At 55.1% G+C, this 22,761-nt stretch overlaps 1 protein-coding gene across 1 annotated transcript in view; it reads right to left on the bottom strand.

Moving 5' to 3' along the window:
• SPOCK2 (SPARC (osteonectin), cwcv and kazal like domains proteoglycan 2) overlaps positions 1 to 21,976 on the bottom strand; it is an 836,669-nt gene extending 814,693 nt beyond the window's left edge. The window contains exons 1-12 of the mRNA XM_049789270.1: positions 21,756 to 21,976; positions 20,981 to 21,485; positions 11,153 to 11,161; positions 10,807 to 10,852; positions 10,474 to 10,588; positions 8,991 to 9,105; positions 7,242 to 7,356; positions 6,679 to 6,801; positions 5,838 to 6,056; positions 4,377 to 4,439; positions 2,925 to 3,062; positions 2,525 to 2,826 (exon numbers count right to left, since the gene is read on the bottom strand). Of these exons, the coding sequence (XP_049645227.1) occupies positions 2,681 to 2,826; positions 2,925 to 3,062; positions 4,377 to 4,439; positions 5,838 to 6,056; positions 6,679 to 6,801; positions 7,242 to 7,356; positions 8,991 to 9,105; positions 10,474 to 10,588; positions 10,807 to 10,852; positions 11,153 to 11,161; positions 20,981 to 21,175 (1,284 nt within the window). The 5' untranslated portion in view covers positions 21,176 to 21,485; positions 21,756 to 21,976 and the 3' untranslated portion in view covers positions 2,525 to 2,680. The remainder of the gene's footprint in view (positions 1 to 2,524; positions 2,827 to 2,924; positions 3,063 to 4,376; positions 4,440 to 5,837; positions 6,057 to 6,678; positions 6,802 to 7,241; positions 7,357 to 8,990; positions 9,106 to 10,473; positions 10,589 to 10,806; positions 10,853 to 11,152; positions 11,162 to 20,980; positions 21,486 to 21,755) is intronic.
• Positions 21,977 to 22,761: the final 785 nt, after the last annotated feature.

The raw sequence follows: 22,761 nt of genomic DNA, 5'->3' as shown, positions 1-22,761 counted from the left end.
CCAGTCAGCCTGCACACAGCCTCACAGAATGACGGCGGGAGGATGGGCAATTCTTCCGGAGGCCATAAGTGAGGGGGAAGTTCCCTTGTAGATACTCCAGGGGGGGGCCTCAGAGGTGAGGCAGAAAGCGATGGGGCTTGGGAAAGGTTGTGCAGATGGTAGGAGTAAGGGGGAAGTGGGACCCCTCAGCACCCTGGTGGCGGGGGGGACACCTCAGCAGGATCTCGCAGTTCTACCTCCCACCCCTCCTTCCTGAGTCCCAATACCTTCTTCTGCCCCCCCCCCAGCACTTCAGACCCTCCCTCTGACTACTCTCTCAAGGCACATCTGTGTTCTCTGACCCCTCTCAGCTCCTTCTCAGAAGTCCCCATCTCTCCTGGCACCCTGGGGGTGCCAGAAACTATTTGAAAGTGGGGGTTCAGCTCTCTTCAACCTTGGCCCTGTCTGAGCTGGGGTGTGGGGAACAGAACAGGGCAGTGGGGAGAGGGGGCTCCTAGGAGGGGGTAAGCAGCCTGGCTGGGGTCACCCCACATCCTGGTCACAAAAAATATGATCCTTCCTAACCACTCCATTCCTGGGGACCAGCTCTTTGTCTTCTGCAGAGACTCCAGGGGCAAGGCCAGGTAAACCCCACCATCTTCCATAACATATTTACAAGGTCACCAAAGTGTGCAGACCATGAGGCTGGGATGGAGGTGCAGGGACCGCCTATCCCTTCCCCTTCCTGGCCCCCCAAACATCACCAGCACCGGCACGCCTGCCCAGGGCAGAGACAGAGACAGACACCAATCCTAGCGCGAGCAGAAGCTTCCAGTAGCTGGGAATGGGAGCAGGGGGTGTTTCCCTGAACTGAGCGGGCTGGGTAGGGATGAGGTGGGGAGAGTGGAAAGGCCCCCTGGAATGTGGGACACCTTCACCCATGACCACGCTGCAGGCGAAAAGCAGTTTGCGGAACTAGCTGGGGGTTCGCTGAGCTCCCCAAGTGAGGGCTGGCAAGGGTGTGATTCTGGGGTTGAGGGAAGGGGCAGGAAGACGGGAAGTCATTAAGTCCAGTGGGACAGAGTTTTCCCAGAAAATCTGCATACAACCCTCATTCTTCAGCCCCCATATCTCAGACCCCCATGGTGGTGCTGAGCTCATACATGTAAATACACACACACTTAGGCACACACATCTGCGTTCACACACACACATGGACACACCACACTCACACACATACAAGCCACAAGCTGCACTCATCGCTCACACATGGAGACACACACACACATACACACACACACACACACACACACACACACACACACACACACACACACACTCTGGTCTCACCAGGCATCCACAGGCTGCAGAAGCCCAAGTCCAGGCTTTGTCTTTTCAGTAAAGTTCCTCAGGAGTTTCCTTGCCAGGTTGGAAGAAGGGAACTGAGGGGGAGAGAAACAGTCCCCACTGAGCTCCCTCCTGATAAGGTCCTGGGGTGAGGGACCGAGCGGGGCCATGTGGCACAGAAACTGCTGCCAACCCCACCCCAGCACCACAGAGCACGAAGAGCCCCTGTAGGTGCGCAGTCCAGGAGGTCTCCAGGAGAGGGGTAGACAGGGCTGCAGGGCATAGGAGAGGGCCTCAGGGGCTGCAGGCTGTTGCTTTCCTTGCTCAGCCCCCAGTAGCCTGGATCTGCAGGGGTGTAGTCAAGAAGGGGTTTGGGGGACCCTCAGACTCCCAGAGGACAAGGTGAGCTCAGCCAGAGTGGTAGCACACTACACTCCTCTGTCCCGTGGGGCTCCAATGGGCTCAGCACAGCTCATAGCACAGGCACTCTGTGAGACACCAAGGGAGGGCTGAACCATCAGGGGCTGAATTCATTCAGGCTTGCCCAGTGCCAGTCCTCAAGGCTCCTTCTGGATCTGCAGCAGATCTCCCTGCGAGCATACTCCCAGGCTTGGAGCACTTCTCCTGGGGTGACATGTGGAGGGGTCCCACAGAATCGAGTGACCTGGCTCACACCATAAGAGACAGGCGGGGGCCAGCAGACAGCCTGAGCCAATGCCCCCCACACTCTGCTAGGGGGAGCTGAACCCCTGGGCTGGAAGAAGGAAGGGCAGGTGGGAAGAGACCACATATCAGGACAAGGCGTGCGAAGGGGGCAAGAGGGGCATCCCCTTCAATAAGTGTCCTATGGAGTGACTATTTCAGAACCATCAACAAAGGAATGAACAACTATAAGGGGACCAAGGAACCTGCCAGGAGCAGTATAGACCAAGGATGCTCAGTGCACACAAACACACATACACTTGCACAACCATACACAAATTTACACACTACACATTCACATTCACAAATATGCTCATATGTTCTCACACTCGAACACACACTTATTATACATGTGTGAAACTCACCCATGTGTGTGTGCTCACATACATTCTCACACATGCAAACATGCACTTCTCACATGCACACACCTTTGCACAGACTATCACATCCTTGCACATTCCCTGACATACATGTTCTCTCACGTGCATACACAGACATTTTCCAAACGCACACACTTTGCAGGGCAGCACCTCCACCTGCGCCCACCCCCACCCCCATCGTCCCGCTGGAGCAGCAGGGGCCCTCAGGTGTCCCTTGGATCATCGGCTAAGCTGCCCATTCTGGCCCTGCCGTCGGGCCAGCCCACCGGGCTCTACCAGATGTAGCCGCCATCATCCGCCTCGCCCACCTCGCCCTCCTCCTCCTCTGCCTCCTCGCCTGCCTCCTCTGGCTCCTTTTCCTCCTCATCCTCCCAGCCAACGCCGCTCCCAAAGTCACCCGAGAAGCCTACGAGGTCATCTGCAAGGACAGGGCACAGGGATAGGATGTCAGGCCTCCTGCCAGCCCACGGGGCACCCTCTCCCCACCCCCCCGTCTCTCCACCTGTGCCCCCTCACCACAGTCGGGGCTTCCATGCATGCGGCTGCCACTCAGCTCCAGACCCAGCTGGTCCACACACCAGCAGTCCCCGCTGCCCTGGTCACATTGCGTCTTCCGGTAGTAGCCATCCTCGTCACAGCTCGGGATGAACAGCCCTGAGAAACAGGTCATTCAATGGGCACACCAAAAACCTGCCCCCACCTGCTCAGCCCATGGTAGCTCCCTCAACTTTTCCTCAGCACCAGGCCTGCCCATGTCCCCTGCCAATGCTCCTTTGGCTGGTCCAGCCCGTATTCAGCTGGGCACTGCCCATAAACCCATTTCTCTTCTTTACCCTTCTTTTCTTGCTTTTGGTTTTTGGGGTCATACCCAGCAGTGCTCAGGGCTAACTCCTGGCTCTACACTCAGAAATCACTCCTGAGTGTAGGCAGGCTCAGGGCACCATATGGGATGCCAGGGATTGAACTGGGGTCAGCCCCATGCAAGGCAAACACCCTACCTATTGTACTATCACTCTGGCCCCTTCTCCTTTCTGAGACTCACGTGCCACCAAAGTCTTCCCACTTCTGTGCTGTCTACTCAGCAGATGGCCCCTTAGGGGGGCAGAACCCCCTAGAAATGACCCAGCACCATCAGCTAGGTTCTGGCCCCAAAGTTTGTTCAGAGTATATTATTTGTAGAACTGAAGAGATAGAACACAGCAGGTATGATGCCTGCCTTGCACATGGCCATCCTGGTTCAATCTCCGGCATCCCATAGGATCCCCTGAGCACTGCCAGGAGTGATTTCTGAGCGCAGAGCCAGAGGTAATCCCGGATAGATAAGTGAAAGGGTTGCTTATGGGTAACCTCAAGTATGGAACTAATTTGTTCCATATAGAACTGTGGCACTGCCCCCACCAGCCCAGTGAGTTCCAAGTGCCCCTCAGGGACCATGTGTCCCTGGTGACCTGACCTCAAACTGTGTCCTCAGTCACATGCACCTTAACATTGGTCCCTGACACCCCCATGGTTTCCTCCCCTCTGCTCTATCCTGTGCCGGCTTCTTCCCTATGGGTCTCCCAGCTGTCTCCCCATTTCCATGCTTCTCTTAGGTCACTGTGGGGGACTATCCCCCAGATAAATGGTTTATGTACCATTTGGTTTATGTACAAATGGTTTATGTAGCCATGTCCCCCTAAATTGGGCTGGGCTATGGATGTCATTATGGGCCTTATAATGGCTGAAGGGGTACACACTAGTTGGGACACCACGGAGATCTGCATATTCCCCAACAGGGCTTTGGGATCTTTGGTACCTACACACATGTACACACACACACACACATCTGGGGTGGACAGAGACATGTTCATAGATGCCTGTTTATATTTGTTTATACATACCCCCCAAACCACAAACTTGGGGAAGGGGTTCATGCTGAGGATACCCCTGCTCAGGCTCCACGTCCCCAGGGAATGCCCTCTGCCTCACCTGGCTTCTTTTTAGCCGCCTCCTGGATTTGGATTCGCTCCAGCTCAGCCAGACACGGAGGTTCTGTAGGGTGGAAGAAGGCTCTGAGGAACCTGAGACTTTCTAAGACCCCAGCCCCAAGTTGAGAAACCCAGGCAGGGCAAGGGGTGGAGAAATGGGAGGTTCAGTAAGACAAAAGCATCCAGGCTCTAAAATGGGGCAGCCCCGCAGTGGTGAAGTCACACTTATCCCCCTCCTTGACCCCAAACTTGGAAGGGCAGAGGAGTCAGGGTTCGGTTCCATTGCCCACTATGGCTAGGCACACACCACACCAGCAAGTCCCCCTCAGGGCCCTAGGAAATGGGATCGTGTACATTTTTCATTTTCCTTTTTTTTGTTTTTTGTTTTTTTTTGGTTTTGCTTTTTTGGGCCATGCCTGGTGATGCTCAGGGGTTACTCCTGGCAATGCACTCAGAAATCACTCCTGGGGGCCGGAGAGATAGCATGGAGGTAAGGTGTTTTTGCCTTTCATGCAGGAGGTCATCGGTTCGAATCCCGGCGCCCATATGGTCCCCCATGCCTGCCAGGAGCAATTTCTGAGCCTGGAGCCAGGAATAACCCCTGAGCACTGCCGGGTATGACCCAAAAAAAAAAAAAAAAAAAAAAAAAAGAAATCACTCCTGGCTTGAAGAATCATATGGGATGCTGGGGATTGAACCCAGGTCCGTCCTGGGTCAGCCGCTTGCAAGGCAAACACCCTACTGCTGAGCTATCGCTCAGGCCCCTCATCTTGCTTTTTTTTATTATTATTATTTTTGCCACACCCAATGGTGCTCGGGGCTTACTCCTGGCTCTGTACTCAGGAATCACTCCCGACAGTGTTTTGGGGGACTCTATGGGGTGCTGGAGATAGAATCTGATTAGGGCATATGCAAAGCAAATGCCCTACCCATTGTTTCTCTGGCCTCTCATCTTCCCCCTCCTCCATCTTTCTTATTTATTTATTAGGTTTTTGTGTCACACCCAGCAGCACTCAGGGGTTATTCCTGGCTCTACGCTCAGAAATCGCCCCCGGCAGGCTCGGGGGAGCACCGTCCTTCTGCATGCAATGCAAACGCCCTACCTCCATGCTATCTCTCCGGCCCCTCCCCTCATCTTTCTTAAGGAGGCCTCTTCTAGGCCAGGGAATAAAGGGAGCCTAGAGCACCACTGCAGCCCCAAATGGTCCCTGAACACATCACCAGGTGTGGCCCCAAACCAACCCAGAGAGAAGCTCCCACAAAGGGCTGCTCAGAACCCGACCAGGCCCTCACTGCCTAGTGGGGAGCTAGGCAGCATATTTCTGGGTGCCAGTAAGTGAGGTGCTGAGAGAGGCAGGAAACAGGGTGGGGGAGCTAGAAAGTTAGGGGTCGAGAGGGTGGTCCTGTGAACCCAGACAAGTGGAGACCAGGGGCAGGGCCCACTGGGGACCCTCATACTCACTCTCCCTCCAGAAGCAGAAGCACCACTCAGCCGGGGAGACACGGCCATCCCGGTAGGTGTCGCAGGAGTTGAAGAAGGGGCGGATGCAAACCTCGTACTTGTCCAGGTTGATGGCGGCCAGCTCCATCTGGTCCAGGAAGAGGTCGGCACTGGTGTCCAGCTTGGAGAACATCCAGCCTATCGAGTCCTTGCAGCTAGCCCCTAGGTTCTTGTCCAGGCCTAGGGAGCAGTCCAAGGGATAGAAGACATGCTCTGGTAAATTCCCCGTCTGTCTATCCATCCTTCTCCTCTCCATCCACCTCAGTCTCTTTCCCAGGAACTGAACGGGCAGTTTAGGATCAAACCAGGTGATTGAGAGCTCAAGAGCGCCCCCTAGGGCCAAGAGAGAACAGCTGGACGCTGAACATGGGAGGCCCAGTTTGAGTGACATGTAGCCCAAACAAAGAATGGGGGGCCCTCAGAGCTGGAGCGATAGCATAAGGGGTAAGGTATTTGCCTTGACCACCACTGACCTGGGTTTAATCCCCGGAATCCTATATAGTCCTCCAAGCCCACCAGGAGTGATTTCTGAGTGCAAAGCCAGGAGTAATCCCTAATGGCTGCTAGGTGTGGCCCAAAACAAATAAAGAATAGTGGGGACTTTTTTGCCCCACATCTAAGACATCAGATTTGAAAGCCTCACAGAGAAATAGACTCCACACTCCATATTTCAGGGTCTGTGCTCCTTTCCTGCACTTTCAGGGCTCCCCACACTGATCTTCTTGCTCTGTTTGAAGCTGCTGACCCTGGTTCATCCCCACCCCATGTCCCAATGCCCACTGCCCCTGTCCGGGCTGCCCACCCATGGCCGGACTGGCCCCACTGCTGCTCGCTGAGCCATTCTGCTTGGAGTTCTCATGAAGGAGCTGGAACCAGTCCCGCAGCCGGTCCCCCAAGTCTGCCAGGTCCTGGCCTGTGCACGTCTCTGCATGGGGACAAGGGAAGAAGCAGTGAGTGACTCTGGCCTGGAGGTCAGACATGGGCCAGAGACCCATGAGGAGAGAAGAAGGCTCCTTCCTCCCGGTCCTCTCTCTGACTCCTCCCCAGCCCATAGTTAGGGCGAGGGTTACTGTGCCCAACTGGCCTCCCACCCACTTTGCAGTGACCAGCACCCCCAATGACCTCAGGACTTATAGGCTTTGCTCCGCCAAAGAGTAGCCTCTGCCAGCCTGGGGGGAAGCCGCCTCTTGTCTAAAATCCCGCAGGGCATGCACATGGCTGGCCTGAAACCCAGCAGGGATTCCACAGGCCACTACTGCCATCCCATTGTCATTGCTCCCTCAGCTTCCTCTTAGCCCCGTTGAGCTTAGAGGCTTCCCAGGAGGCCTGGCAGTCAGCCCCACCCCAGCTTCATCTTCTCCTCACCTGCTTTGCCATCAGGTACAGAGGTGGTGGCCTGTTCCCGGGGGCAGGGACAGGGGCCCCGGCACCTCACGGTCAGCTGCTTGCTGTTCAGACACGCCTGCTGCTCCAGTTTACACTGTCCAGAAGAAAGGACAGGCTGAAGGCCCAATGGGTAGAGCACCCCAAAAAAGCTGGAATGCTCCTCTAGAGGCCACATACAAAGGGAAGCTAAGGAAGTGGTGTCTGGGGTGGGCCATGAATCCTACTCTGCACTTTTGCTCTCCCCAGGCCTGGCTTCTGAGAAAAGGCTGGCACTGCCCCCTCACTAGTGCCCATAGAGGGAGGGGCCTGGGCTTTGCTCCAGACCCACGTCTCCACCTGGGTTCAATCCCTGCAACAGGGCCAATTCCTGCACTTCCTCCTTGGGCCCCCAACTCCTTCCTGCCCTCCTGCCCATCAGGTGCCACTCCCTGTCCGGGCAGCCTCACCCCATCTCAATGCTAGTCATCATCCTTGTCCTGGTTCCAGAACAACTGATTCCAATCTGATGGCACTGCCAAAGAGTTCCTGAGCCCTAAAATCTAGCCCTCAGAGACCCATCCATCTCATCAAGGCTAAGTTCAATTCTGTGAGCCAGCCGGATGTCACCCGGAGACCAAAGTCCCAGACACACACTACTAAGATGTAAAAACGAAATGATACTTTTTACTTTTCTCCTGGATGGTGAGGCCAGGCGCTGAGTCCAGGGCCTCACACTTAACAATCAAGTGCACAAAACACCCCTCCCAAAGTACTGGCTCATACAATTCCTACAAAAATCCTCAAAGGAGGGGGGCCAGAGTGATAGCACAGTTGCAGGGTATTTGCCTTGCATGCAGCCAACATAGGGTGAACACCTGTTCAAATCCCAGCATCCCATAGGGTCCCCCGGGCCTGCCAGGAGCGATTTCTGAGTGCAGAGTCAGGAGTAACCCCTGAGTGCCTCGGATGTGGCCCCCTCCAAAAAAAAAAAAAAAACAAAAACCCAAAGGTAGTTAGGTGCTTTAGCGGGGGGGGGCACCTGGGACCTCAGGGCTACACCCAGATACATTCACACACACACACACATGTGCACACTCGGACACAAACACTGACACAGACACACATTTGGAACACACAAAAACTAGGGGACACACATACTGAGACACACATATCCACACAAGCCACACACATTCAGATACACACACTCACATACTCACACATTCAGATGTACACCATACGCAGTCACCCACAGACACACATCTACACACCCGCACCCAGGAACACACTCAGACACTTACAGACACACTCACTCACATACCCAGATGTGCATTGGCACACATCAACACACATTGACCACATTCATAAAACCCCAGACACAGTCACATTCGCATACACAGACATCCACAGGGACACACACACACACACACACACACACACACACACACACACACACTCACCCACTTATCTGCTTCCCCACCCCGTCTACCCCCAGTCTGTCCTGCCCCAGAGCCTGAGTTTGCTGGTATCCCCTGGGGGTGAAGATGCCTCTGGAAAGTCCTCCCCTTTCACCCCAGCACTGGGTGGCATAGACTCCTCTTCCTGCAACCCTGAGCACTTCAGTGAGAGCGACCCACTTCCTGCCCTCACTCTCCCAGGGCACCCCCTGGGCCAGAGGCAGGGTCAAGCTAAGCTGGCCCCAATACCGAATTAGAGTGGAAGGTTCTCTTGTGCTCCCTCCCCGGTGCTCACCAGTGAGCTATAGGTGTGGCCGTCTGAGCCGCACACCGAGGCCAGCTGCTCCGTGTGACAGGGGGTGCAGGCCGGGCCTTGGCCTGGGCGGGGGCGCACAGACGGCTGCTTGATCCTGCAGTGGGGGGCAGGCGAGGGTCATGATAATAGGGAAGTGGATGGACGCGTGTCAGGGTGACAAAAAGAGGAGAGGTTAAGAGTTAGGGTGACAGGATATTGGGCGGGCGAGGGTCAAAGTGACAGGACAGAGAATTGGCAAGGTCGGGATGACCAGACAGAGGAACAGGTGAGGGTCAAAGTGATAGGACAATAGACAGATGAGGGTCCATGACAAGACAGAGGGATGGGCAAAGGACAAGGATGACAGGACAGTGGACAGGAGAGTGATCAGCAAAGATTCTGGTCTGGGATCTAGAGATGAGGCAGCTCCCACCTGACCCTGGACCCTCGTGGCATCCCATACAGCTCACAGGGGAAAAACTGACAAGTCACTGCCTTGTCACCCCCTTTTGCAGGGGTGTCTGTGTCCAGCAGAAACTTTAGGCAACAGGTATGACTAAAATTCAAAGAGTCACAGGGCCAGAATTATAGCATAGCAGGGAGGGCATTTGCCTGGCATGTGGCTGACACAGCTTTTTCCCCAGCACTCCATATGGTCCCCCAAGCCCTACTAGGAATGATCCTGAGTGCAGTCCCCCACCAAATAAAGAGTCATAGTCTGCTCCAAGCCAGGAGATAGAACAGAACTTGCCAGGAATGGTGGAACTCAGGCCATGCCGATTCTAGATTCCCTTCTCTTGGTTCTAGGTTCCATCTCTTGATTTCCCTGGTTCTAGATTCCCTCCTCTTGGTTCCATTCTCTTGATTCTAGATCCCATTCTCTTGATTCTAGGTTTCCTTGGTCCTAGATTCGCTTCTCTCATTCACACAATATGTTTGTTTGTTTTTGTCTGTTTGAGGGCTACACTCAGCAGGCTCAGGCAACTGCTGCCTCCATGTGGTGTTTTTGAAAGAGTCTCATGGCCCTTGGAAGCGGGAGCCTGAGTCCTTCTTAGAAGTGACTCCTGACCGGCACAGGTTACAGAAGGTGTGTGGGTGTGTAGATGTGGTTTCTTAGATTGGCTTTTTCTTGCTCTCTTGCTCCAGATGAACCCTCTTTATAGAACAGGGCACTGCAGAGCTACATGAGCCTTGCTGCAGAGGGGCCACTCAACTAGACGAAGGGCTGCCAGATGACAGACATAAAGGGGAGCTTGGGAGGGGCCCCCCTCAGCCATGTCCAGCTTTCCGAGAGCTAAGCCCCCAACAACAGCACCGATGAAAACACCTACCAAGCCCCCAACAACAGCGCCGCTGAAAACACCTACCAAACCCAGAGCCCCAGAAAAGTGAGTGAGAACTCACACAGCCGCTGTTTTCTGACCCCTAAATTTGGGGCAGGGAATTCGGGCATGAATTGGGGGGGCGTCCCCGTGTCCCTCACCTGTACTCCAGCTTCTTCAGACTGATGCACATAGCTCTCTGGTAGCCCTGGGCGATGCAAACTTTGTGGCGGCTGCATTTGACCTTCTGGCAAGGGTCCTTGGTGGTGTCCAGTGCTGGAGAAACGGAAGGCAGGGCACAGGTCATGTGGGAATCAATGCCGGGGGTCCAAGTGTCTCCCAGATCTGCTTGGGGGCTGGGAAACCCCTTTGTCCTGAAGCTCCCCAGCTCACAAGATCTTTTCCGACCAAGTAACCCCCAAGTCAAGTGTAAACATTCCTGCATCCCCCCCTCCCTCCCGCCCAAATGCTCTATTCCCATGCGGGGTGGGTACCTTCATCTCCTTGCTGATTGTCCTCCCAACTCTTGATGTAGTCGTCCTAGGGGAGGATGGAGGTGAGGACGAAAGTCTGAGCATCACAGGCAGATCCAGAGAGGCTCTAATGCTGAGTGAAGGGCTGGGACAGTGGGTCTCAGCTTCCATGTTCTAACTGACACCATCTAAATGCTCAGATGACCCCAACTGTTCAGCCTTGCCCACTGCCTACCACAGACTTCAGTTCCCCTGAACCCCAAATCCCTTGGCCTCCCCTCTAGCTCCCTAATCCTGGATGTGGTGGGCATGAGGGAGAGGAGTGAAGGGTTCTCTGCAGGCCAGGGCAGGGGGCAGCTACACTCACCTCCACCTCCTGGTGATCAGAGGCAGCAGCAGCAGGGCCACAGGAAACAGCCAGAGGAGAGAGGAAAGATAGGTTGTCAGTGTGGACCATGACAGACCAGGTGCCCAGGATAGTGTATGCTGGACAAGGGCTTTGTTTTTTTTTGCAGCCAGCAGCACTCAGGGCTCACCCTAGTGGACATAGAAAATGCTGAAGACCAAACCTGGGTCAGTCACATGCAAGGCAAGCACTCTCCCTACCATATTATTTCTCTTTCTAGCCCATGTTTGCATGAGAATGACCCCAAAACAAATTACCAAACCCCATTGTGCACAGCCTTTGGTTTTCACTCAGTCCAAGGCTTTCTTCTGGCTTGGCCTTCTGGCCTGTGACCCTGAGGAGCTGGGGGAAAAGAAAGAAAGGGAAGGAGAGAGAAGAGGGGAAGGGTGGGGAGGAAAGAAGAGAAGATAGGGGAGATGAATAGAGAGAAGGGGGGAGGGAAGGAAGAAAGGGAATGAGAGGGGAGGCACAGACACTAGCAGAGCCTCTGCCCCAGGGTCTGACTGCTGGGGTTGGGGGGCTTCCTGATGCCTTAACCTCCACTGAGAGGAAATCCAATCTGGAACCAGCAAAGTTCCCCACATTAGTCCCCCGGGTGCACAGTGACCTTTCTGAGCTCCCAGCTCCCAGAAGAGAAGCTGGGATGAAAGCCGGTGGCCAGTGGGGTGCCTGGGGTCCAGAAAACACTGAACAGCTACAGCCTTGGGGGAAGAGAAGGGTAGAAGGAGGAGGTGACAAAGTATCAGGACCAGCACCTGGGGTGCAGAGAGAGTCACTGAGGTGGGGGGGAGGGAGGTGAGTGTACATGAAAGATTTGTAGGCGGCAGGTGGGGGAGAACCTAGGGACACAATTAGGGGCTCCTGAAGTAAGGTATGGGCTGGCCCCATGTGCAGACTAAAGAGAAGGTGTCTGATGGCAGGTGTGAATGATGGGGCTCCCACCTGGCTATCTATGATGCCAGGCAGATGCTACTCATTGGTTGTGGTGAGAATTGTTCTGTGGAGACACCAGGGTCTCCCGTGAAGCAGGAGACCAGCTTTGTCCTAGCTGTTACTGGTTCAACCATCCTGTCCACCCCGTGAAAAGGGGTTTGGAGGACACATAGGCAGGGGTGCCACCCAGACCAGGGGGAGATGGAGAGAGAAGCTGATATCCAGAATCCTGGCTGCAGAAGAGCTTCTCGAATCAGCCTGGATCTTTCCCTGCTCAGCACAGGCCAAGACAAGGGGAAATGTTTTAAAAGTGGGTCCTGGGCCAGAGAGGCAGTTATAGGACTTTAAGGCACCTCCTTGCCTTGCAAGCATTGGTCTGGGTTAAACCTCCAGCATCACATTTGTCCCTTAAGCATTGCTCAGAGGGAGTCCTATGCACTGCTAAGTGTGGCCCCAAAACAAAATGAGAAAAGGAAGTCCCAGGATAGATAGAAGGTTCAAGGAGTTAAGGCAGGGCTAGAGACATAGCACAGAGGTAGGGTATTTGCGTTGCACGCAGCCAACCCAGGACAGTCCGTGGTTCGAATCCTGGCTCCCATATAGCCCCAAGTCTGCCAGGAGCAATTTCTGAGTGCAGAGCTAGGAGTAACCCCTGCATGCTGCAGGATGTGACCACCCAAAAAAAGGGGGTTAAGGCACTTCCTTTGCATGCAATCAACCTTGGTTCTTGGGTCCCACAGGTTCGTGAGGTGCAAAGGCTGAGAAGGGTGCAGGAAGAGAGGACCCGGGGGCCTAGTCTGACCTAAGAGGCTAGTTCGGTTTCCCAGTAATGTACACTGGCCATCCCGCCTGGGCTGAGCTTCCCAGCCCCCCTTCCGCCTTCCCCACCCTGATCTTAGGAACATTTCAAACCTCCCTTCCCATGACCCATCTCCAGCTTTCCTTCAGGTCCACTGTGGATGGAAGGTTATTACTGCCTCAGGAATACCAAGCAATGTCACATCTTCTGTCCCTTCCAATGGTCAGTTCCTTGACTTTACTTAGTCTGTGCCCAACGTTTAGTAAAACCCCCATGAATCAGAGATGCTGCCTTCACCGTAGTTACCAGGTGGGAGGCCTTGTGCTCATGAACCAACTCACTGGCTCTCCACAATAACTGGAAGAGAAAACACCCATCACAGTCACCCTTGGTGACCTTGAGCTTTGGAGAGATTGAGTGGCTTTGCAAGGTCCAGCCAACCACACAGCAGATGGTACTAGCAGCTGGGACACTCGGACTCAGGAATCTACACTTGTGACCTGACTCTCGCCCTGCTCCATTGGTTCCAGCAGATATAACAGCACTGCCCAGCTTGGCTGGAGCCCTAGAGAGGGCGGGACCCCTGGCAGCCCACCCCAACAGGCAGGAGTCGTCCAGAAATCCCTGATTCTGGCTGCTTCGGAGCTTCCCCATCTCTTCCCCATCTTCAGCTTTGATCCCTGTGGCTCAGCCCAGTTGCCATGGCAACAAGGCCCACTTGCCCAGGAGGAGGAGATGATGGTGGCAAGTGCGCAGGCCTAGCTGGGCTTGGGGGGCACATGCTGGGTGTTTCCAAGAGCTGTTTACTTCCTGTCATTTTAATTAGCACCCAAATCACCCGCTCACTTCACAACTTGAATTAACCCCATCTCTCCCAGCCGCTCCATCTGGTGAATGAAGCAAGGAAATAACAGCGCCTAGCCCAGGCCCAGAATTCCTAAGCACCTGGGTTACGGCATTCCTGAGCACTTAGGTTACTGAGTTTCTGAGCAACAGGGCTGCTACCATGCTGCCTCTGCAGTACAGGGTGATGAGGAGATGGGGGAGTCTAAGGGAGCCTAAGCTCTTCATGGTCATCAGGGGCTCAGGGTCTGGGTCTCTTCTTGGCCTCCCCTCCAATGGCAAGTGAGACCATAGGCAAGAGTCCTGCTTACTTCATACCCAGCTACCTTGTCTATGAGAAATGAAGGAGGGACCAGGGACAGTACAGTGCACTTGCCTTGCACATGAGATCCCAGGTGCCACCCATGGTTGCCTGAGTACCATCAGAAATGATCCCTGAGTACAGAGCCCGGAGTTAGCACTGAGCATGGCCCCCAAACACAGACCAGAGGCCAGAGTCAGAGATGGAAGGTTGCAGAGCCAGGGAGGGTGGGCAACACAGGTTCCTTCCAAGAACATCCTGCCAACTGCCAAGTTCTGTAGGCCTCAACACGGGATCCTGGAAACCAGATTCTGTGACCCACATGGAAAGCCCCAGTGAGGAAACGTATGGACATGAGGTAGACTGCAGTACATACTCACAGGGGCCTAAAATTAAGATTTTGCTGATGCTACCAAAATGGAGAACCTATAGCAAAGGGATCTAGATGAGACCCAATGATAACCTTGCAGATCCCTAAAATAAAGCACAAGGATTGAGGCATTTCTTCATGGTGTAGAAGAGGAAGAATCTGGGGCTAGAGCAATAGCACAGTAGCCCCTGATGGTGAATAGTTTTGCCTCTTTCCTCAGGGTTCTCAGGAAGGTGGTCTAGGCACGTGCATGTGTGTGAGTGTGTGTGCTCACACGCATGTGCCAGAAGAGCCCAACAAGGGAGACACAAAGGGAATGGGAGATGTAGAATGCATCTGCCAGGCTCCTTCTGCCCTAAGAACTGATGCCTATCACAGGCGCCAGCAGAAGGGCAGAGCTGTCCTCGGGGCACAGGGGCAGGGGTTAAGGTGTAAAATCTGCCCTATGGGCAACCCTGAAAAGTCCTTGGATGGCAGAAAGGTATTTAACTCTTTCCTACCAGCAGCTCTGCCACCTTGCCCTGAACACTTCCTCCATACTTTGTATTTCTGCTCCAATCTGTGCCAATACCCCACCCCTCACAGTGATTCATAAAGCGGAGCCTGGAGGTCTGTTCTGTGCTGACTCAGCACTTAGTCTGCAAAACTGAAAGACAGGATTCTCCGTGGGGAGCCCAGGTACGGTAGGGAAGCCTGAGGAGTTCAAGCTCCTGCTTGCACTTGAGAACAAGGCAGTGAGGGCTTAAGCTAGCCCTGACCCTTCCTTGGAGGCAGCAGCACCATGTCCTACCATGGGAACGCCAGTCTTTGCCTACTGCCTGCTCTAGGTACAGGCTATGGTGTGGGCTGGTATTTTCACTCCCTGCCCTGCAGATGAGTGTGTGTGTGTGTGTGTGTGTGTGTGTGTGTGTGTGTGTGTGTGTGTGTGTGTGTGTGTGTGTGTGTGTGTGTGTGTTGAGGGACCCCTGTCTTTCATTCCTTGTGGAAAGTCCTTCACCCTAGGCAGCCTGGAGGAGTTCTTTATCCCTGGGTCCTCATGTGAGGGACTGCAGAGTGGATGCCAATTTCTGTGGTGTGTGTCTGGATTGGGAATGCCTAACTCTGATCCCCAACGGTGAACCCGAGGGCGAGCAGGCTCAGGGAGAGGCTCAAAGGTCTATAGATCTACAGATGGAGACTCGGGTTCCAGCCCCGGCATTACAGGGAATGAACCCCAACACCAACCTTGTAGGGGGAAGCCCTGAACACTGCTGGGTAGGACTCCCAAGCCCAACAAATAAAAATCAAAATTCGCCCCAAAACCCAACACATCAGCAGAGCTCAGAAGACCAGCCAGTTGCCATCTTCAAACGCACCCATTCTGTCTGTCTACATGCCTGTGTTTACATTGGGCACTGCCAACCCATGTGAGGGTCTAAAACCCAGACGGGAAGGGGTGCAGCCAGCAGGACAAACACAGAAGACCAGCTGGGCAGGGAGACACAAGCTCTCAGAAAGGGGAGGACCTAGCAGTGCCCTGAGAATGTGCTGCAGGAGCCCAGATAAGGGGTGTCTCTGCATCAATGGAAGCATCACCCTACCAGCTGCAGCCAGGAGGGCTCTGCCCCATGAGGCTGGGCACAGTGTGGCCTGGCACCCACACCTCCATGTTCAGAAGGACCCACTGTATCTGCCTGGAACATATCCAGGCCGGGCATCTGCCACAAGAGGCTTTGTTCCTCTGTTCCTTGGCCACTGCTCAAATACCTATGTGCTTGTATGGGAGCAAAGAAAACTCTTTCCTGGCCCCAAATGGTGGCAGGGTGATGGCTACAATCAGGAACAATAGATGCTATCGCCTTCCCAGTGTCTGAGTCTGGGCTCTATGGCTCACTCAGCTCCATCTGCACATAAAGTCAACGGGGAAAGGAGCACCCCTGGTGAAGTCACTGGAGGACGACAGCGTCACATCTGTAGGAGCCCTGCTACCTTCTCACAAAACTGCTTCACTGCCTGTGATGGATGGACAACAGCACCCATCACAGAGGACAGGTGCCCCTTGGCCACTGAGCTCTCTTGGCTGCTTCTGGTCCAGGGCAGGTAGGGTGCCTCAGAAACTACCAGCCCCCTGTAGTTGGGGAGATGCCTTCAAACCTGGGTGCAGGAAGAGGCCAGGGCTCCACCTTGCCTGCCCCAGACTCTAGGTTCTGTAATCCAGTTTGGGGCTCACACACCCATGCTGAGACAGAATCTCTGTGTCCCTCTACACTGTGTAGGGTGAGGGGAGATGTGGTCGGGATGGGCTGCCCTGGGTTACACACACTCACATACACACACACACACACACACACACACATTCTCTCTCTCTCTCTCTCTCTCTCTTTCTCTCTCTCTCTCTCTCTCTCTCTCTCTCTCTCTCTCTCTCTCTCTCTCTTTCTCTTTCTCTCAAACACCACCACCAACAGTGAGACCCAAATAGATCCTGAGGGTGCTAGTGGTATTGGGCTCAAAGGGTTACACTTCCTGTTAGTTCACTTTCAAAGATAGATTGCCAGGAAATTGTTGGTTTTGGAGAGGATGGGTCTTTGGGTCACACCCTAAGGTTACTCCTGGCCCTGCATTTAGAAATCACTCCTGGTAGACTCCGGGGACCATATGGGATGCTGGAGACCCGATGGGATGCCAGGGGTGAACCATGTAAGGTAAGCTGCATGCAAGGCAAGCACCCTCCTCATTGTACTATGGCTCTGGCCCCAGTTTCGGGGGATTTGGTGGGTGGCTTTGTGGGTGATCATAACCCAGTGATGTTCAGAGGCTATTTACTCCTGGATCAGTGCTCAGAACTTGCTCTCAACAGAGTTTGCAAGACCAGATGTAATATGCAGGATCAAACCCAGACCTCCTGCATGCAAATGTGCCATGTGCCACCCCACACACCTAGGCCCTCTAGGGACTTCACATGGACACAGAGACCCTGTGTGGGGCACCCCTGAATGAACCATCTGAGCCTAGTATTGTCTCAAAGACACACACTCCAGGCCTCTGCAATACCCTTTTTTTGGGGGTGGGGTGGGGTGGAGAGACATACGTCGGTTATCCAGCAATGCTCATGGTTTACTCCTGGCTCTGCACTTAGGAATCACACACCTGGCAAGCTCGGTGGGGCATGCAATATGGATGTTGTGGGATTAAGCCTGGGTTGGCCACATACAAAGCAAACGCTTATGCTGTGCTATCACTCAGCCCCAAGAGCCTTCCTTTTTACACCGTTCCCCTTTCAAATTGTCACTTGGAGAGCTTCTACCATCATCTGGGCCTGGCCTCAGCACCCCAACTCCCAAGCCAACCCCCTCTCCCAGCAACCTGTGTAGGCTCCCAGGGTGATGTATGGAAGTAGGATCCTGAAGACCCAGGGACTTTGCTCTTCAGTCCTAAGGGTGCAGCTCTGGGGAGGGAGGTGGGTTGGCTCCCACGGCACACACAGGCCAGCGGGAACCTTAGCCTTCAGAACTTTCTTCTTTCTTAACCTTTTCAAGAAAGGCCTAGAGTTCCCTGATAAGCAAAGTTGAGTTAGACCATGGATTCAGATACCTGCTCAGCCCTATTCTAGCTGTTACGCCCGTGGGTCCATCACTTAGCCCCGCTGTGACTCTGTGTCCTCAAGTGGAAAGTGGGGAAGATTCTAGAAGTCACAATGATGAGCAGTTGGAGCAATAGCATGGTGGGTAGGCACTTGCCTTGCATGCAGCAAACCTAGGTTTATCCCTGACACCCCATCAGGTCTCCTGAGCCCTGCCAGGAGTGTTTCTTTTTTTGTTTGTTTTTGGACCACACCCGATGATGCTCAGGGGTTACTCCTGGCTATGCATTCAGAAATCGCTCCAAGCTCTGGGGACCATATGGGACGCCGGAGGATCGAACCCAGGTCCATCCTGGGTCAGCCGTGTGCAAGGCAAACCCCCTATCACTGTGCTATCACTCTGCCCCCTACCCCCAGGAGTGATTCTTGAGCACAGAGCCAGGGGTAAGCCCTGAGCATTGCTGGGAGTGGTCTCAAAATTAAAAAAAAAACGTTTTATAGTTAAACAGATAAAATCTCGATAACTTGTACAGCCTTGTGAGAGAAATAGGGCTGCAGGAAAGGCAGGCCACATACAGGGACTATCCAAAGTCCATCCCCTCCTACAGTTCCCGGCCTGCATCCTGGTTCAAGGCTAAGACTGAACCTGCAGGAACTGGTCTCCTTGGTGCGGGCACAGCAACATCAGAGGCTCATCAATACCATTCAGTGAAGCAACCACAGGTATAAAGAACCAAGGAGGGAGAAGAGAGCCAGGACCTCCCATGCACCCGGAGTCTACAGAGGAGCAGGCATGGCTACTGCTAAGGCCCTGTAATTCTCCCTCCAAGACCTTTTGCTGCAGCATAAACCCTCCCTGTTCGTTCAGCAGGGAGCAGACCCAGACAGGGGGAGCTGTGGTGAGCAGGGCCCAGGATCCTTGGCAGCAGGTAGTGGGTGGCACTCCCCTGTGCCCATGGGAGAGGATTAGGGATCCGTAATCTGGCTTCCTCTAATCCCCGCTGCGGAATCTGCAGCAAGAGCAGACCAAGCTCTTCCTCAATCTTTCCTCATCCCTCTCCAGATCCTCAGGCCACATCCCTCCCTGCTCCCAGTTCAGTTGTCTACCTCTGCAGGGGCCCGTCCCTCCCCCAGACTACAGCCTCAAAAGCTCTTGCTTATCACCCCCACCCCAGCTTCCTCTAAGGGAAATGAGGGAGGGGTCGTGCCAGTCGGAGACGTAGTGATGGGGCAATCTGAGGGCTTCAGGGCTCACTCAGGGAGGCGCGAGGAGAAGAGGCGGGAGGCAACCTGGAGGGTACAGTCAGGACTGGGCACAAGTTGGGAGGTGCCATTTACAACTCTGAAGCCACCCCACCCCCACCCCACCCCCGCGTCATGCAATGCGGCGGTTCTGGGCTTGCAGATCCATCCAGCCTTTCTGCAGACACAGCCATCGGTAGCACGGTGGTTCTCCTCTCCTCCTCTTCCTCTGCCTGGCACTGCGCCCACAGAGAGACCTCAAAGGGGTAGCAGGAGAGTCGCCGCCCCCGAGAAAATCCTCCAGGCCACCCTTAAGCGCCCCAGGAACGCTGGGAAGGCCTTGATTATGGGTGGGAGAAGGGGGTGGGCGCTGGCACCGAGACGAGGGGACAGGTGGGCAACCTGGTCAGGAGTCCGGGCAATCCGCCCTTCAATCCTCGCCCACGGATCTGGGGAGGCCGAGGAATGTGGTTTTTAAAGCTTCCCTGCTAGGGCCGGAGAGAGAACACAGCGGTAGGGCATTTGCCTTGCAAGCAGCAGAACCCAGGACCAACGGTGGTGGTTCGAATCCCGGCATCCCATAGGGTCTCCCCAAGCCTGCCAGGAGCGATTTCTGAACACAGAGCTAGGAGGAACTCCTGAGCGCCGCCGGGTGTGGCCCCAAAACCAAAAATAAAATAAAATAAAATAAAATAAAATAAAATAAAATAAAATAAAGCTTCCTTGCTCCAGTGGAGCCCGCCTCTTGCGGAAATTCACCGCGTTCTCTTCTGGGGACCACTGACAGCGAGCGGTGCAAGGGGCCCAAGGCCTCTCCAAGGGACTACTAGGACGGGCCAGGTGGGCCCCATCGCCCTCGACGTTGGCAGATGCCCGGGAGGAGAGAGAGAGAGGAAAAGAGGGAGAGGCTCTCTGGGACCCCGGCTGACAGCAGGGCCAGGGCCAGGTCTGGCGTGGGTGGATCCCGGGAGCCCAGCAAAGTCACCCACGCGGGCCTCTGTTACTGCAGAGCCACGACCTGCGGGTCCGACTTGGGGCGACCACAGGATGCAGAGGAGCCTCTGCAACGGAGAGAGGCTGCAAGGGGAGGGAGGGATGTGCGCGCGCGTGTGCGTGTGCGTGTACCATTCTGGAGCCACCGACATGACAGGGCGAGAAAGACCCCGGTGTGCCCGGGTTGGGGGGGAGAAGGCTCCGATGCGGGCGGTGCCACCGGAGCTAGAACCCGAGTCGCGGCGGGCTGTGCGTGGGCGGGCACCCGCACCCCGCCCCGCTCCTCCCGTGGGACCGCAGCCCCCCGGCTCCAGGGCGCCACAGGTGCCGGTAAACAAAGTGCCGCAGCGGCCTGGGGCTGGGCTGCGGACGAGCGCCCCCACGGGAGCCCCCAGGCCCAGCTGCGGGCCGCCCACCGCCTCGGAATGCGGGATCGGATCGGAACCGCTCCCGTGTGGGTCCCGGAGAGCCCCGATCCCTTCCCCAGGCTCAGGGTGCGGACGACGGCTCCACCCGCCTGCCCTCCCCAGATCCAGAACCTAGGGTGCGGAGCCCCGTGCGTGGCTCCGTTCGGTGCATAAATAAAATAAGATGCAAGGAAAAGGGTGGCCAGGGCGGCCCACCCTCGCAGCGGTGTAGGGCTCTGCGCCTGGCAGCCTGCAGCCCTTTGGGCTCGGGGCGGGTCGCCTAGGCTTGCCCGGGCGCCGGTGCGGGGCTGCGGGGGTCCCTCCGGCCCTTTGCGGACTCACGTCTCGGAAGCGGTTCCAGTGCTTGATTTTGCCGCCGTACTGCGAGATGGACGACAGCCACTGCTCGTCCTCCATGAAATTGCCGGGTGTCTCGCCTTCCTGGGGGCCCTTGGCGTCGCCTTGGGCCAGGGCGGCCCTGGCGAGCAGCAGCAGCAGCCACAGCAGCGACCATCGCCCGCAGCCCGGGGCACGCATCGCGGTCGTGGGTTGGGGCCGCTCGTGGGGGTCTCGACTGGGCCAGAAAGAACCTCAGGGGTCCTTTCCTGCCACCGTGCACTGGGAGGTGTCTTCCTCCTCCTCCTCCTCCTCGGCGTCGTCCTCCTCCTCCTCCGATCGGGGTTACAGAGCGGGAGCGGGTCCTGGCTGAAATGTGACCCGGTTCCGAGATGCACTTGTCTGCAAACGTTTGCCCAGCAGGACGGGGAGAGCGAGATTCAGAGCGTCTGCGCCAGCAGGGGCCTCGTCTGCGACTGTAGCGTCAACTTCACGCTTGACATCATCATACCTGGTTTGGAGGAAGGGAAAGGGGAGGAGGGGGAGAGATAGAGGGAGGAAGTGGGGAGAGAGGAGAGGAGAAGCGAGGAGAGCAGAGCAGAGGAGAGATTTCAAAGGGAAGCGCTTGCAAGGGAGCCTGGTCCAGCCCTTACATTCTGGGGACTCAAATCCCCCATGATTGATGATGCTGTGTCTTCCAGAAGGTGTCGGGCAAGGGTCGATCCCCCCCCCCACCCAGGGGTCTCCTTTGGAAAAATGTAAGAAAATGCACAAAACTCACCAAGTCCAAAAAGCCGGCCAGGCTCAGATGTCTAGAAAGAAAATTGGCTACAAAACACTTGCTCTCTCTCGCTTGAACACTGAGCCGCCTAGTTGCCTCGACTCTACTCACCTCGGAATGGTGGTGGTGGAGGGGTGGTTCCTTAGGACAAAAGCCACACAAGGGGCCACCTCCAACCACTACCCCCCCCCCAGCCCCACACGGTCTCTTCAAGGACGTGATGCCAGTGTTGAAGGGCTGGTGAAACCTGCAGATGTCCGCCTCCCCTGGCAGCTGTTTAGGGCTGACAATCCTTTTGTTAGTCCATTCTGGAGCAACCCTAAGAGGCAGATGTCTGAGCTTTTTCCTCTGCCTCCTGGCTGCATATTTGGAAAGGCACATTCCAGGTTTTGACTTTAGGCTGATTTTAATAAGGAGAGGGTGGGTGGTGGGTGGGTGGGGTTTGGGACATGGTTGGTTCCCTGGGAGATGTTTAGGTTTTTATTAAAATTGGGTCACACTCTACTTTTTTACACCTTCCCCCCCCCCCCTCTTTACCATTATCTCTAGAAATGTGTGGATATGTCATCTGGGAAGGCTGTAGGCTGGGCACAGCCCCGAATTAGAGCAGAAATGGGGTGAAGTTTGCATTTCAAATACTTACCAGGGGGCCGGAGAGATAGTCTGATGGGTAAGGCACTTGCTTGCCTTGCATGTGGCTGGCCTGGTTTCAATCTCCAGCATTCCATATGCAGAACAAGGAATAAGCCCTGAGCATCAGTGGGTGTGGCCCCAAACCAACCAACCAACAATATAACACCAAAATCAAATACAAAGAAATAGATCAGCTGACAGGAAAAATCATTAAACTTTTGAGGACCCAAATCTCATATTGTGCCTTGAGGTGGGGGGAGAGGGCCACAACAGCAATGCCCAGAGCTTAATCCTTATTCTGTGCTCAAGGATCACTCCTGGTCAGTGGGGCTCAAGGGACTATAAAGGGTGCTGGGGATTCAAAATTAGCCAA

Source organism: Suncus etruscus, chromosome 15 (genome assembly GCF_024139225.1).
Source record: "Suncus etruscus isolate mSunEtr1 chromosome 15, mSunEtr1.pri.cur, whole genome shotgun sequence".
Lineage (NCBI taxonomy): Eukaryota > Metazoa > Chordata > Mammalia > Eulipotyphla > Soricidae > Suncus > Suncus etruscus.
This window is presented reverse-complemented; position numbering and strand designations above follow the sequence as displayed.